This window comes from Canis lupus, chromosome 9 (genome assembly GCF_048164855.1).
Source record: "Canis lupus baileyi chromosome 9, mCanLup2.hap1, whole genome shotgun sequence".
NCBI lineage: Eukaryota > Metazoa > Chordata > Mammalia > Carnivora > Canidae > Canis > Canis lupus.
This window is the reverse complement of record NC_132846.1, coordinates 41,396,108-41,413,873: the sequence shown is the minus strand read 5'-3', so window position 1 is coordinate 41,413,873 and position 17,766 is coordinate 41,396,108. Positions and strand designations below refer to the sequence as shown.

The window sequence follows — 17,766 nt, the reverse complement described above, 5'->3', positions numbered from 1 at the left end:
AATGTGACAGCTTTATCTCATGGTCTTGTTAAGGGTAAGACAAGAATCATGTATAACATCCAAAATACTCTCAATAAAATAAAATTTTGCTAGCTTCCCCAGAAGAGATAGCTAATTTTAGAAGCATCAGTTTAATATATTTGTTGAATGAATAAATAAGTGAATGAGGGTAACAAAGTATGATGACTTAGCTGTTCTAAGTGAACAAAGTAAGAATGATCTCCCTGTGACCTAAGGTGAACTGTGGAACATCTGTTTTTGGATGGGGCTCTGAAAATTTATGAAACTTTATGATATAAAGTTTACAATATATTGTGAAGTATACATATATCTCTGCTACTACATATCACTTTATGAGGAACAAATCAGATTCTTACCCAATAACTGGATGTTTGAAGCCAAGCTTCTTGGTAGCCTCTTCTATTTCCTTTTCTAGCCAGGGTTGTGGGCGGATCAAGTATTTGACAAACTGGGACACCCACCACACTGCAGGATCACCATGGACTCGTACAAGCCGATCTGCAAGGTCTTCTGGTACAGCCAGGGGTAAATATGGTGGACGAGGATGAAGACTGTCTACAATGGGGAGCTCAACCACCTGAACATTTTTGTCCTTTACTTCACCTGAAAGAATATCAAAATATATCATCACCATGCTGGATTCCTCATACATTTACCATTTAAGAAGAACTCACTCTGGATGCTTTCATCCTCATAGCAACTCTAAGGCAGTATTATAATTCTCACTTTACAGAGGCACTTAAGTAACTTGCTCAAGGTACTAGGACAGAAGTGACAGAGCCAACTTTCACATTTGGGTTGGTCTGCCTCTCAAGTCCATGGCATTTTTTTTCCCGTTCATAACATGCTGCCATATCAATACCTCATACCCTAGATAAGGATGCATCTGGCACTCAAAGAATCTAATCAGAGAATAATCAATCATATTGCTAGTGAACACAGCCAAAGCAGAAAGTTCTGCTTTTTTGTACTTTTTTTTAAAGATTTATGATAGACATAGAGAGAGAGAGAGAGAGAGAGAGAGAGGCAGAGACACAGGAGGAGGGAGAAGCAGGCTCCATGCCGGGAGCCCGACGTGGGACTCCATCCCGGGACTCCAGGATTGCGCCCTGGGCCAAAGGCAGGCGCTAAACCGCTGAGCCACCCAGGGATTCCCTTGTTTTTGTTTTTGAACTAGACAATAAAGTGTTCTCAAAACTTCTAGATTGTCATTATAGCAAATGACTCTTGTATTACTTTCATGCTAGAGCACAATGATATTAGAGATACCTAAAGATTTTAATTATAAGCCAAGCAGTTATATCTTTTAAAGAAAAAAAGAGATAATTCTAGTCTTTTTTTTCTTGGCCAAATTATCCATTATATTTTCAATTATGATATCAATATAATCTATGTTGATTGTTTACATGGATATTAATGTAGTTAGAACAGATTAGATGCTAATTTTTGTAGATGATGATTAGCTTCAGAATCCAACTTCTATATATCATTAATGTTACTATGGTTCTACCAATTTTATAATGCAATGAAATGAACATCCCAAAATGGGATAAGCCAGTAACTTTAGAGTTTACTTTACATATCGAAGACCACATAGTAATAACTAGAAGACACAAAGATACCAGGCAGAGAAATTTCACAAATATAAAATGTACTGAATTAAAATTTCAGTAACAGAAAATATTAACCTGAACATACAAAATAACTCCACTTAAGATGTTGTCAATGTGTATAATGAATTAGAATCACAGTTCATCACTGGACCATTTAAGAAAGAATGTACTTGCAGAGAATAAACCTAGAATACATTTAAGATGTATTCACTAGAATGGAACATAGTCCTCAAATTCTGTTTGTTTTTTTGTTTTTTGTTTTTTTTTTCAAATATACAAAATGTCTTAAAGCAAATTACATGATCTGGGAAAGTAATCACTCAAACCAACGGCATGATTATTAGAAAGTCAGTTGGCCTAACTAAAAATTAAAACCGTCTGGTTAATATTCTCTCTCTCTGATATGTAAAACTCATTTGAGGATTCTTAGAACAAAGCCCCTGAAACATGGTATTTGTTGCATGAATAAATGGAAATAAAAAAATTTACCACCAGTATTGCAATTCATCTAGGGTACCAGTTAAGAAAAAAGTGGGTAACTTTATCCGATGAGAAACTGTAATTATAGGGAAAGAGTGAGCTACATTTTAAATTAAGCTCTAATAATCTCCCTAAGGCAAGGGAAATTGGGATGACTTCTTTGACATGGACACGATAAGAGATGTAGTACATGAATAATAGAGAAAAAAAGGAAGCGAAAACAGTTTTTTATAAAAAAAGAAAGGAAAAAATCTAGCTCTTCTATATGACCATAAACAAAAGCAAAATTAAGAGGGCTTCCTTTTGTGATTTCTTCCTAACAAGGTTATTCTCTGTGTAACTAGAGCATTTCACTTAGATAAGTATTACACTGATTGCCTCAAGGCCTTAGCTTTCTTACAGCTAGTCCTATTGACAGCTTTCAGATAGAAATGAAAACTATGCCTATACCTTCAAGACAGAGAATTTAGTTTGCTTTTGTTGGTTCATTGTTCATTCATTCATTTATTCAGTTGTTCAAATATTTGTTGAACACTGTTATAGGTCAAATACTATATGACGCAGAGTATACAGTGATAACATGGTCCTTACCTTCAAGATTTCTAGTTCAAAAACCTCTCCTAGAACTGACCACTTTCAGTGAAAGAAAAATAAACAAAATAAAACAAAATGCCATCACCAAAAAACTTATTATCAAAATGATATCAATACTCAACTTCCTAGTAAAATATTAAGAATTTATCATTTTCATATCAATATCATTTTCATTTGTACAAAAAATAAAGTTTAGCTTCTTCAATAATGATATATTTTAGAATAAATGAAAATAACATTATATATGCTATGTTAGAAGGTCCTTTTTTAACTTGGTTGACCACCTATGTATTTTTTATTCTACTGACATACATAAGCAAAAAGATTAAAATTTGGAACAGATCTATAATCTTGTTCAGTGTTTTCTAAACTTTAGTCACTAATGTAATGAACGTTATAATTTTTACCATATCCATATACTATCTGTACTGTTTAAAGTTTTAAAAATTCACTTTTAAAACATACGAATTTATTTTATAGATGGCAAATAGAAAAATAACTTCATTGAAACAATGTAGACACTATTCCCTGTGAAGGATTCTGAGCCCAAGCTAGATTTCTATTTAAAAAGGAGATTACTGGGGCACTTGGGTAGCTTAGTGGTTGAGTTTCTGCCTTTGGCTCAAGTCATGATCCCAGGGTCCAGTTCCGCCTCAGCCTCCCCACAGGGAGCCTGCTTTTCCCTCTGCCTATGTCTCTGCCTCTCATGAGTAAATAAATAAAATCTTTAAAAAAAAAAAGGAGATTATCAGTGATGTTAAAGGGGTATAATTGCTTTTTTTCCTTACATCTCCTATGAGTTTGAAACAAAATGAAAGCGAAGAATAAAATGGCCATCATAATACCAGCTTGATCACCAATAAGGATGAACTAGAGAATGTAGTTTTTTGTTTTGGATTTTGGGCCTTATGGGTTTTCCAACAGTTCCCACCCAGCCCTATGCAGAGTTTGTTAACCAAGGCCTACTATACGGGAAGGAGGAGGAGCATGCCTTCTGAGAGAAGCCAGAAAGCTCTGTGCCTCACACGTTCAGTTCCTCCTCCTAAACTCGCCAGTTGTACACTATTTTCCTTCCAAGTAGAAGGGAAATGAGGTGGACAGAAAGGAGCAAAAAAACACTTTAGTACTTTCTCCTTGAAGGAATGGAATTAATTTCTATAGGAACTCTTGAAGAATGGAAGATTCCCAGTACGTGTTCCTACCCATCTCCACCCCCAAAACAATTATCCAATGTTAAAGAAGTATTAAAGATACCTTGATACCAAACTGAGAATTTGTCTGACATGCTCAGAAAGACTGAAAAAGAAGTAACTTTCTCAACTATGCAATTCAATGTTTATTTTAATCTTTTATCAATAAGGAAACTGTCTGAAATTATTTCATACAGATTACTACAGATTATTTTATTAAAATATGTAGGTTCAGAGTTTGGGAAACAGATTTACCTAAATTGTCTCATTTTACAGAACAAATAAACTAGAGAAGCTAAGTGAATTTCTCAAAGGTAATAAAGCTAAATAAAAGGGCCAGGATTAGACAGACTCTAGTATTTACTGCATTACTTTTATTACATTCTGCTTTCTGGAATATATATATATATATCTCAAAGCATTTAAGTATGTTCCCTTTTGATCAATCAGGAGTGCCCTGCCATTCTAATAAGACTTTATTTAGTATTGAAAAGAAAAAAAAAAAAAAACAGCACTGCATTAACATTCCAGCAAGAGAATGTTTTATGTATGTGTATAAGTCACACAAAAGTCAGCACTATGCATTTGGAGAGCATCAGAGCAAACTAGCCTAGGTATTACACGAATGACTGCCTGGTTCAACTTGAACTGATAGGACCATTATTATTTCAGAGACTTATTTTCAAGACTACCTTCTCTTGTTGCTAATTCTGTTTTATAAGGTCATTCTCTTTGCTAAAGGCAGGGAAGAGTCAATAGGCTTGTTAGTACACTTAGAGCCCTCTGCCCATAGCACAGATAGCTCTTTGACAGAGAGGATATCTACAGGTGCAAGCAAGTATCTCTAGAAAAGCCCTCTTCCCTGCTGTTCAATCCATAACAACCCCATTTAAAAGCAATACTCTGTTATCATTCCATGTGCCATAAGACAGAGACACTAGCCCTAGAATTAGGCAATTTGAATTATTAATCATCAGTAGACTCAATAGAAAGATCTTAATACCTACCGTGAATGAATAGGTTCTGCTATAATGAAAAATGTTTCAAGGGTAGAAAAGATTTGGAATCCTAGTCCATGAGACATCTTCTGCATTTGCTGTCTTCTTTCTTCGGTTGCTACTCAGTGACTATATCACTCTGATTTGTGAGAGAAACAGAACTTAGGAGGGGAAAATCTTCTAAGACAGAACTCATATAGCCAGAATGGCCAAGGTAAAGAAGTTTGGAGTAGGGTTGCCAGTTGCCAGTTGGGAAAAGTTGCCAATAATAAGACATCACTACCTGAAACTTAAATTTCAGGTAGGAAGAGGAGGGGATTATTAGTAACACTATGGCAATTCTGAAGCTAAAAAGTTGTCTGCTTTCTGATCCCAAGACTCCTAAGGAGATTTCCTTAATATTCACATAGGTCTAGGCTTCCCTCAAATAGGTACAGAGGGGTAGAATGAGGTTTTAATTCCCTTCCTAGAGGTTGCCTTGAATGGCTATAGCTGGTAAATACCATCACACTCAAGAGCCTTTCCAAAGACTGTGCCCACTGCTGAGACTCATGGCCCTACCTGAGGCTGGAACAAGGGAGAAACATCAAACAAGTATGGTAAAGCAAATGCCTATTCATACAGTACCTTGACTGTAGTGCATAGTGATTATGAGTATGGGCTTTGTAATGACAAAAACTCTGTGTTGAAAAATCACTTAACAGTGGTATGATCTTGGGTAAATTATATTTAACTTCACCCAAATTTCTTCATCTGGAAAATGGCTCTGATAATAACACCTTATTATCTGTAAAATGGGATTAATTATAGGATCTTACTCCTCGAGTATTTTAAGGATAAGATATTATATGGAGAGAGCTGACACAATGCCTAACACATAGTAATTCTCAAAAAATGTTTAGTTCTTTACCCTGGAATCAATCCTGTTAAATAATTCTCAAAAAGCTAGCTAGAGTTTGGTCAGGAAAGAGATTATTTGACAAAATATTATATTCTTTGAAAAAAAATATCAAAGTTCCCAATTTCAGTGAGCCAAAGATATATTCTCAAATATACCAGATATAAGGAGACATAAGATATAAACCCAAAGTAAATCTTATTCATATTGTTTACCATAGGCAATACAACAATAAAGAGCTTTTATCTTTTCAAAATATTCAATAAATATTCAAACTGAAGAGTAGTGACTCTGGCTATCTGAAAACTCTGATATCCTATCATCACTTAACTGACTTGACCGAAATTCTGTTCTATATTAAAAGCACAGAATGACAGTAAGTTGGCTTAACTACTAATGCATATTACAGCAAAGAATTTGTATGCTTAAATTATATCTGCAAAGACTTTCTGGACTTCTGGGATTTACATTTTCTTTAACACTGTGTGGCCAAATATGACCGATTAAATCCTTACTAAACTCTGAGACTCATTACAGGAGATACGGAGAGTGACTCAGTAAGTAAAGGGAGAGAGAGATCTCCCTGAGTAAAGGGAGATCCAGACTGAAAGCTAACTAGCTGGGGAGGCACTGGGGAATTTTCTTGATTTTACTTGGACACAGTAAGATGGACATAAAAAAAAACCACATAAATGTGTGAGGTCTGTTTTTCGGGATTATTAACAATGATGAGATTAATATTTATATCTTCATTTAATGACTGAGCTCTGTTTTCATTTAAAATACAGAGGAAAGGGATCCCTGGGTGGCGCAGCGGTTTGGCGCCTGCCTTTGGCCCAGGGCGCGATCCTGGAGACCCGGGATCGAATCCCACGTCGGGCTCCCGGTGCATGGAGCCTGCTTCTCCCTCTGCCTGTGTCTCTGCCTCTCTCTCTCTCTCTCTCTCTCTGTGACTATCATAAATAAATAAAAATTAAAAAAATATAAAAAAAAATAAAGCTTAAAATACAGAGGAAAGATATACTATTAAAAAGTGAACAGCTGGGCTACTTTCCTTTTGTTTTTCAACCACTGTGGCTGATAGCGATTTCTTCTAGAACTTGAATGAGCAACTGTCGCCTGCCATATGAATTCCATCACTGCTCTACTTATGCAACAACTCAAAAGACTGTTATTACTGCCAGTTTGAAGCCTTCAACCAATTGAGTGAAAGTTCTAAATTCAATCATATGAAACAAAGTGCAGTGTTAGCAACATTCTTAAGAATTAGCATATCACACTATGGGAATGATTGTGCAGCAGTCTTATGAGGTGTTTTCTGCTTTTACTAGTACAGAAATGCCTTGCGAAGGCAACCAGACTCATGGTTCACCAACCTCAATGTTATTCTGAGAGATTTAGCTGTGGATATGGGGCTAAAAGAATGGCTAATGGAAAATATATATCTTAGTGAGTTAGGTAGTTCAGGATAAGGCAGGCAGGACATATCAAAAGAAAAAAGACCAAAGAAATTTTTTGCTTTATACCACTAAACAGAAGGCTCCCTGCAGTCATTCTGCATGTTTCTGAAACAAATTTAATCATTTAACTTTTATATACATATGTTACTTTGCCAAGATTCCAGACAGTCCACAGACAGCTTGCTCATAAACTGGACAGTGCCAACAGGTTCTCTGATGACTCACACTGCATAGGCCCTATAGCTCCATATAGAGATTTGAAAGAGTGTTTGGTTGTATTTTGTTTTGTTTTAAATAATTTAGTAATTTTTCCTAACTTAGAAACTCCTTATAACCCAAAGGATCCCAAAGCATTTTAGAACAGCTTTTCTCATGGGGAAAAAACAAGAAAAAAGAGGAATGGAAAGCAGCAGAAAGAAAGATAAGCCTTAATTTCATCAAATTATTAAGGAGCCAAAACCCAAACTCTCTTCTCCTCATTCTCATATAAAAAAAAAAAAAATCACAATTCCACTTTCACATTCCTCTTATTCCTTCACCACAAATCACTCTCCTCGAAAGAAATAGGTAGGAGGAAGGACCTCCAGGTAATAATAGCCTTTTATCCCTTGAGGATTCTTTTTTTTTTTTTAAGACTGTATTTATTTATTCATGAAAGACACAGAGAGAGAGAGAGAGAGGCAGAGACACAGGCAGGGGGAGAAGCAGACCCCATACAGGGAGTCTGATGTGGGACTTGATCCAGGGACTCCAGGATGATGCCCTGGGCCAAAGGCAGGCACTAAACCCCTGAGCCACCCAGGGATTCCCTCCCTTGAGGATTCTTGAAAAAGATGACTGAGTATACTGGTGTGCCATCAGGATCTCACAGGATAGAGCTGTCAGTTGGCATGCTGTGTTACCTTTTACTTTGGGGAATTTTACAGCAGCCTTTGTGATTAGCACTTAATAATTAAAAGTTAATAATTCAAAGTTTCATGTTGGACTTATAGTTCCTTGTGATTTTTCTGCTTAATTATTATTCAAATGTTAAATCAAGAAGGACTAATTTGACTTTCCTGATGGTAGTGTACATACAGGTCAATCCTGATACCCTAAAACAAGAATTATAACTAGAAATTCTGGCTACCCCATGAGAGAAGAAAATGAAAACACAATCATCTTGGAAGAAAAAAATCCTGACAAAACAGTTAAGACTCCTGTGGGATATGAGGAGAGAAGACAACCAAATTGACTATAGTATCACCATGCTAAAGCACTCCACAAATTGCTGCTCAAACAGACAAACATCTTGCCTACTAAACCAGGGATCGGGGTAGCAAATCTCCCTCATATTGTATGCCAACCCAATCCATAAAGTACCAGCAGCTCCAAAGTCACCCTACCACCACTGCCACCTTTAGCTTGCTGCCATCACAGACTATAGAATCTGTCTTCTTTCCCAGCTGCCCTGGCTTCCACTGTGGAAGAAGAGATGGGGGCTGGGGTAGAGCTTTATGTGCCAAGCCATAGTTGCTTCTGTCCCTGCAGCCGCTGACCTTCCCCTTCTCCTCTCCTTTTCTGGGTTGTGTTACATCTCTAGAGAGAAGAGAGCTAATACTTTACAATCTGGAGTCTTGGTGGCATAGCTGAGATAAATACTGTAAAGACGTTACTCAAAGAGTAGCTATATTTACCCTTTTGGGTTTAACTGAGGGAAAAGCAGGGGATATACCCACACATGAAAAGAAAGAACTCTGAGGCAAAAGGCATGAAATCATAACAGAGCATGGAAAGGGGAGGAAGAAGGAAGATAAATGCAGCAAATAGGGCAAGGAGATGTCTGAGATTGGGAAAAGTAGTCTTTTGCTTGTTACTGCTTACAAAAGACAATACTTTGTATAGATTTGATACTTCACGCTATGGTTCCCATGACATTTTTCATTTATACTTAAATCTGGTACAGCACCATCACAACCCTCTTTAGAACCTGGACTAGAATTTGCAAAGGAATACTTCTGTCACCCCTGCCAAGAATGGTATCTATGGTTTCTCATCATCTGCAACATATTTTTCAACCTGTAGAGAATTTTCTATCAATAGGCTCCAAAGTCTTACCTTGTAAATTTCCAAATCAGAGGCTACTATTTTATCTTAATCATATCTTCATCCCAAATCATAAAGATTCTGGCAAGGATGAGGGCCCAGGGTCTGTTCTTTTCATATGTTTTACTTCTCTTCAATGACCTATGCATGCTATAAGCCATTTCTAAAATAGCTCCTGCATCCGTTGTCTTCCTGCCTCAGCAACTTTAATTAAAGGCTAACATTTATTAGGCACCAACTACATGCCAGGTAATACACTAGATCTTTTCCATGTATTATTCCAATTAATCCACAAAGTCTTTATGAGGTCAGTAATCTCTTTATCCTCATTTGAGTTAACTTGTTTAAAGTCACTCAGCAATCAGAAACAGGAGCTGAACCCAGACATTCTGATTCCAGAATTCGAAGTTTTACACCACCCTACTCCATTACCTTAAAATTTCACAGAAAGCAAAAGTGACTCTACGTGGAATTTTTAAAAAATGGGGGCCTCCCGATATGAGTAAGGTAGCACCAATGGGTAAGGTCCAGGTCTCTTTTTACAGCAAGCATTAGATCAAGGAACTTAATATTAAGTAAAGGACATAAACTTCAAACACTGACCACATGTACACATATAAAGCAATTAGATAGTGACTAAACAAAACAACTTAATTCATTGTCATTTTGGGTTCATATTGGGATCCCTAAAGAAACAAAATAACAGCTAAAGACAGATTATCTCAAGTTTAAATTATTTGCATGAAAAAAATGAGGGTGCTTTTTAGTCAACTTAAAGCTCATGGTTAAGAGCTAATAATAATATCTTCATAATTTGATTGTAAAGAGAATATAAATTAGCCAACCTATAACAATCTTATTTCCTAATAATTATATAATAACCCTTCCATGAAAGAGAAACAGCCTACTTCAGAATAAAGAATCTATAAAGCAAAGTTATCATAAAGAGATTTATTTGACATGTAAACCACTCTCATTATCTATTTACATAGTTATTTTCAACTATTAAATATTAAAGCAAAAATATTTTGCAGTCTTAAATATCTTATCTAAAAAAATTTCCTCCTTTAATTTCTTAAATAGCGTATTTATAGATAAAAATGAACAAGTTTCACTTTGCTCCTAAAGGCCTTATAAATTGAAGTATCTACTTCCGAAATTATCCAAAATTTGAGATATAGTAATGGATGCTATCCCAAATGAATCACAAGATAAATATAAATATTTTATATTTTCAGAAACAAATTTCAGCCTTGATTATTAACTTTATTCATGTCAGTGGAATTTCTGAGAGATTAAAAAAGATCAGAGAAAGGACTTTTAGAAGTGATACAAGGTAATTTTTAAGTCAATTCAATAGATCATTTAGTTGAATATAAATGAATGGGGACAATCACAACTGTGCTTATATACTAATAAATTCATGCAAACTACTGTATCTTAAGACCAAAGAGAAATAATATTTAGAAGGATGGAGATGTTCCAAATGACAATAGGATGATTCTTTTCTATCTGAAAAGATGAGAACTGAGAATTATATGTTCAAAGCATATAAAATCATGGAAGATTTAAACAAGGTGTTCAAGAATGTGTTCACCATATTTTAGAATTATTAGGGATCTTTTGTTGGTGTTTGAAAAAAGCAGCTTAAGAATAAATAAAATAAACCCTAATTTTATACAATATTTAGAATTCTTACAGAACTCATTATCCCAGGAGAAGATAACTTAAGCCAGAAATGATGTTTGGGGTAAAATATGAATGTTCATACCATGACACCATGGATGACAACCATATTTCCTATAAAACATCACTGAAAACTACTGTTAAATCAGAGTACTTAACTGGATTAATCAGTGGTATGACCCCAAGTGCCATTCGTAGCTTTCAATGCACAGGAAACAACATATATCAGATAATAAGACTATGTTACATTTTGGTTCTAAAGGATGCTTTTTCTTTGTATACCAACAAACCATTATTTCTTCTTCTTGCAGTATGGAAATAAGAGGTAGATATACCACAAAAACAGAAAAAGATAAGAGGAGGAAGAATAGAATACTACTTATGCCTACAGATACTGCTTGCTTGATTAGAGTAAAATATAAAATTCATAAATATAAAGGATATTGGAATTCTGAAGCTAGTATCACATAGTTGTTTTGTTAGAACAAATCCTGTACATGACTATTTCCTCTCACCAATATCAAACAACAAGAAAATACTTACTAAGAACTTTTTAGCCAAGGATCACTGGTTGCAAAGAACAGAAACCTAGTCAAATTAGCTCAAGTAAAAAAGAAATTACTGAAAGAATACAAGGGAATTTGCCAAGAAACAAAAGGCAGGAAGTATAACTGTGTCTCAGGAGATGGGAAACTTGAAATTCATATCATGTCTTTGTGGTCACATGATCTGTTTGGGGCAGCAACACCTTCCTTTCTGCTGATTCCCCTTTTGCTCAGGGCCCATCTTGTAGACATCAGCTTCAGTCTACAGAAATTAACAATTCAATCTCATTTTCAGATGAGCTACAGTCTCTGTCTTGTAATAATACTAACATTTACTGAGACCACGTGTTGGATACTGTACATAATACTTATAAACATTATCTCTCTCGGGCACCTGGGTGGCTCAGTGGTTAAACATCTGCCTTTGGGTCAGGTCATGATTCCGGGGTCCTGGGATCAAGTGCCACATCAGGCTCCTCACAGAGAGACTGACTCTCCCTCTGCCTTTATCTCTGCTTCTCTGTGTCTCTCATGAATAAATTAAAAGAAAAATCTTTAAAACAAACAAAACAAAACAAATTATCTCTCTTAATTATCAAAATGACCCTATAGGGCAAGTACACTTATAGATGACCAGTGAAGGAATTAGAATCTAGATCCATCAAACTCCAGAGTGCTCAGCTACAAGATTGGATTCTCTGTCCATGGAGAATCTTATTGGCACAGCCCAGCCTGAAGGACTGGTCTCCCAGGGTCAGGTAATCACATTGGCCTGTACAGCTGTGACAGTGTGTGTGTGTGTGCATACACCTGCAGGTATTGGAGAAGAGTGGTTACAGAGGTCAGTGATTCATCAGTCTTATATAATATCCACTGCTCATTCATTATATCACATGCCTCCTTAACGCCCATCACCCTGTTATCCCATCCCCCCAAGCTCTTCCCCTCTAGCAACCGTTTGTCTCCTATGATTATGAGTCTCTCATGGTTTGTTTCCCTCTCTGATTTCATCTTGTTTTATTTTTTCCTCTCCTCCTATAATCCTCTGTTTTGTTTCTTAAATTCCACATAAGTGAGATCATAGGATAACTGTCTTTCTCTGATTGATTTATTTTGCTACACATAATATCCTCTAGTTCTATCCATATCATTGCAAATGGCAAGATTTCATTTTTTGATGGCTGAATAGTATTCCATTATGTATGTATACACACACACCACACTCACACACACACACCACATCTTCTTTATCCATTCATCTATTGATGGACATCTGGGCTCTTTCCATAGTTTGGCTATTCGGAACACTCCTGCTATAAACATTGGGGTGCAGGTGCCCCTTTGGATCACTACATTTGTATCTTTGGGGTAAATACCCAGTAGTGCAATTGTTGGGTCATAGGATAGCTCTATTTTCAACTTTCTGAGGAATCTCTATACTGTTTTCCAGAGTGGCTGCACCAGCATGTATGCCCACCAGCAATGTTTGAGGGTTCCCCTTTCTCTGTATCCTTGCCCACATCTGTTGTTTCCTGACTCATTAATTTTAGCCATTCTGACTGGTGCGAGGTATCATCTCATTGTGGTTATGATTTGTATTTCCGTATTGCAGAGTAATGTTGAACATTTTTCATGTATCTGTTGGCCATTTGTATGTCTTCTTTGGAGAAATATCTGTTTTAAGAACCATTCATTTATGTATCTCTATTACTGCATTTACCGAGATGTTTATAATTGCTTTTATGTGTATCGTCTCCCCCACAAATCTGGAATGACATAGACCTTAACCTATTTGTACTGTTGCTTCAGCAACTACCACTATCCCAGGTACATAAAAAACAAAATAAGTGCTTAGTTGAACTGAATTTAATTTAATATTTAAAGTACTGTATTTAACAGAGATCCCTCAGTCTTCTGTAGGAAATAATCACTTAGCTAGTTAATAGATCACCCCACCACTCAGCAATGTTATGGGCAAATTTTGAGATTTGAGAGTATCACCAGTTTTACTGCTTTACAATGCAAGATGGTCAATATTACTCATGTATTGTCTTTATTTAAGAACTTTACCAGTCTCTTAAATAACAAACAGGTGGAAAGCGGTATATAAATATTTGCTAAGCTATATTTATATATAACACCTCTATTCTTTTTGTTACTTGCAAAGTACTTGAGAAATATATAGGCATTCTCCTTTGGATTCATTGTCCATTTTTAAAATATATATTACTTATATAGGACATGGCAGGAAAGAAGATAATATTCTTGCTTTTGTTATTCTGACTATATGGATACTTTTCCAGGGAGCTGAATCTAATTTCCTGGACTTAAAGGATTATCTTTGAGAGTGACATACACTATAGTTATTAGTTATTAAATAATATTAGCATTTACGGTTAATTTTTACATGATGAAAGGAACCTGATGGCGCTGGAAATTATACATAGGCTTATTTATTTTATTTATGTATTTATTTATTTATTTATTTATGTATGTATGTATGTATGTATGTATTTATTTATTTATTTTATTCATGAGAGACACAGAGAGAGAGAGGCAGAGACACAGGCAGAGGGAGAAGCAGGCTCCAAGCAGGGAGCCCGACGTGGGACTCGATCCCCGGACTCCAGGATCATGCCCTGGGCGTGAAGGCAGGCTCTAAATTGCTGAGCCACCCATGGATCCCCATGCATATTTTATTGTTAAAACAAAGTCTGTCCCTTCATTCAGAATTGTATTGGTTTCACACTGTATATTACCTTGAGTTAGGTAATGAAATTAATCTATAAGAATCTCACTTAGAATATTTTTATAAACCATAGCAGAAAACATACAAATGAATTAAATATTACATTTAAAATGAACATTGTCATATCTCTTGTTAATGCTATTTGTGATCATTACTATCATTCTAATAAGACATACTATACTTATTTTCACTTTCAGAGAATTTTCACCTATTAGCTCAGTTTATCTGAAGCAAACTTTCTGTTCTTCTTGACCCTACCTTCAAGGGAAACTATTTTACCAGAACTTAACCTACTGAGGTTTTACCAAAGACTAACCAACTTGGGGGACAGGAAATAGCCACCTCAGGTTCACTAAAAAACAGATCTAATCATAAGACTATAAACTGTCCCTTCCTCATACCCACCACCACATCAATAGGGCTACTGAATAATAACAAATGAGTACAGTTAAAAGAACTGCCTCTTTAAGGAGTCTTTAAGTACATCTAAAAACAATAGGGGAGACAAAACCAAGAATACTAGAGGAAAATTTAGCATCTGATTCAGAGCTATAGCTAAGAGTAAACATAGGCTAACTCCTAAGTAGATAAACACAAACCCTCACACTAAAGGCCTATCTACTATCAGTTCCTGATCTATCATGCCCAGATCTCAACAAAAAATTACAAGACATGCTAAAAGGCAAAAAGTAGACAGAAGGGACAAAGTAATCATCAGTTCTAGACTCAAACATGGCAGAGATTTTAGAATTATCAGATCAGGAATTTAAAATGACTATGATTAATATGCTATGGACTCTAATGATAAAAGTGGACAATATAAAAAAAAGTGGACAATATGCATGATGAGTGATGTAAGCAAAGAGATGGAAACTCTAAGAAATAATCAAAAGGAAATGTCATAAATCAAAAACATTGTAATGGACATGAAGAATGCCTCTGATGAGGTCATCAGTAGAATGGATATGACCAAGGAAAGAATCAGTGACTTTGAATATATAGGAATATAAACTTACAAAATTGACTGGAAAGAGAAAAAAGAATGAAAAGGATGAGAGAGAATATTGACAACTGCAAGACAATTATAAAAAGTGAATATACATGTGAAGGAAATACCAGAAGAAAAAGAGAGGAAGAGAAGTCGTTGAAGTAATAATGCCTGAGAATTTTCCAAAATTAATGACAGACACCAAACTGCAGATATAGAAGTTCAGACAGAACCAAGCTGGATAAATATTTTTTAAAAAGTCTATACTTAGGAATATTATACTCAAACTGCAGAAAATCAAAGACAAAATCTAGAAAGAAGTCAAGTAGATGAGGGTGGGGATCTTATCACTAGAAGAAGTAGGATAAGAATCATATCAGCCTTCTCTTTGGAAACCATGTAAAGCAAGAAGAGGGTAGAGTGAAATACTTCAAAAGTTTTGGAAAAAATACAACCATCTACTTAGAATTCTGTATTCAGTGAAATTATCCTTCAAAAGTAAAGCAGAAATGAAGATTTTCTCAGACAAAAATTAGGTGAATCTACTGACAGCTTCAGCAAGAATAAAAATGGTATAGGTCAGAAACACTAAATATGTGTGTTAGAAAAGGAATAAATAGAAGGAAAATAAAATTTATCTTATTCTTAATCTAACAGATAACAGTTTGTTCAAAGTAATAATAGGAACAAAATATTTGATGATCATAGCTTACAGATAAGTGAAATAAATGACAATTATGTTATAAGGTATAGAAAGGAGGATTGGGGATTATTATTTTATAAGGTGCTTGCAGTTCCTATGAACTGTGTTATTTGAAAGTAGACTTGTATTATTTGTAAATGTGTATTACAAACTCTCAGGCAACCACTTAAAAAATACAATTTATATGCTAAGACAGGATAAAAAATGGGATATACAATGATCAATGAAAACCAGAGAAGGCAGAAGAATAGAGGAAGATAAAGAAAGAACAAAGGTCAATGAATAGAAAACAGTCACAAATATGGTTTACATTAATCCAACTATGTCAATACTCACTTTACATGTAAGCGGTCTAAAAAATACTAATTAGAAGACTGGGACTGTGAGAGTGGATAAAAATTCAAGTCTCAACTACATGGTGTTACAAGAAACCCACTTTAAATATGAAAATACAGATTAAAAATAAAGGGATAAGAAAAATACATCATGGTAACACTAATCAAAAGAGAGCTGGAGTAGCTCTATGAATTTCAGACAAAGCAGACATCATAGCAAGGAAAACTATTAGCAATAAAGAGAGAAGCATTGTATTATAATAGAAGGTCAATTCGCCAAGAAGCCAGAACTATCCTTAATATGCATGAACCTAACAACAGAGCACAAAAACACGTGAGGTAAAAGCTAAAAGAACTGCAAGGACAAGTATACAGATTATAGTTGGAGACTTCAACACTGCTCTATCAGAAAGTGACAGAACCAGCAGTCAGAAAGTCAGTAAAGATATAGCTGAACAGGATAGTATCATCAATCAACTATATCTAAGTGATATGGAATACTTCATCCAACAAGCAGAATGTATATTCTCAAGCTCAGAGGGAATATTCACCAAAATAGACCATATTCTAGGCCATAAAACACACCTTAACAAGTTTAAAAGAACAGACATCATATGAAGTATGCTATTAGACCACGATGGAATTAAGTGAAAAAATATTAACAAAAAGATTAGTAAAAAATCCCAAAATATTTGGAGATTAAACAATACACTTACAAATAACACAAGAATAAAAGAAATCTTAAGAAATTAAAAACTTTTGAACTAAATGAAAATGAAAAAAAACCATTAAGATTGGTGGGATATAGCAAGATTAGTATTTAGAGACAACTGTACAGAACTGTAGGCACATATTGAAAAAAAGAAAAAGTTAAAATCAATATTCCAACTTAGAAAAACAGGGAGGAAAAAAAAGCAAATTAAATCCAAAGCAAACAGAAAAAGATAGAGAAAAATCAACAAAACCAAAAGCTGGCTTTTTGAAAAGATTAATAAAATAGATAAGTTCCTAGTCAGGCTAGTCAAGAAAAGAGGATAGGGTACAAATTACTAATATCAGAAATGAAAGAGGTATCTTCACAGTTGATACCATGGACACTGAATGGATACATGAATATTATGGACAAGGCTATGGCCACAAATTTGATAACTTAGATGAAATAGATCCAGTCCTCGAAAGACACAATTCAGCAAAACTCACACAAGGAGAAATAGATCATTTAGTTAGATCAAAGAAACTGAATAAATAATAACTTTCCAAAACAAAAAGCACCACACCCAATAGTTTCACTGATGAATTCTACCAAATACTTAAGGAATAAATGATGCAAATTCTCTATGATTTGTTCCAGAAAAGAAGCAGAGGGGAAACTTCCCAACTCATTGTATGAGGCCATTACACTAATTTCAAAACTATACAAA

The 17,766-nt window shown here is 35.1% G+C and overlaps 1 protein-coding gene across 14 annotated transcripts in view; it reads right to left on the bottom strand.

Moving 5' to 3' along the window:
- The window catches only part of FUT8 (fucosyltransferase 8), a 301,142-nt gene that overhangs the window by 21,824 nt on the left and 261,552 nt on the right, over nt 1-17,766 (bottom strand). For all 14 annotated transcript variants that reach the window (XM_072838946.1, XM_072838956.1, XM_072838950.1 and 11 more), the window contains one exon: nt 378-624. In XM_072838946.1, the coding sequence (XP_072695047.1) occupies nt 378-624 (247 nt within the window). The remainder of the gene's footprint in view (nt 1-377; nt 625-17,766) is intronic.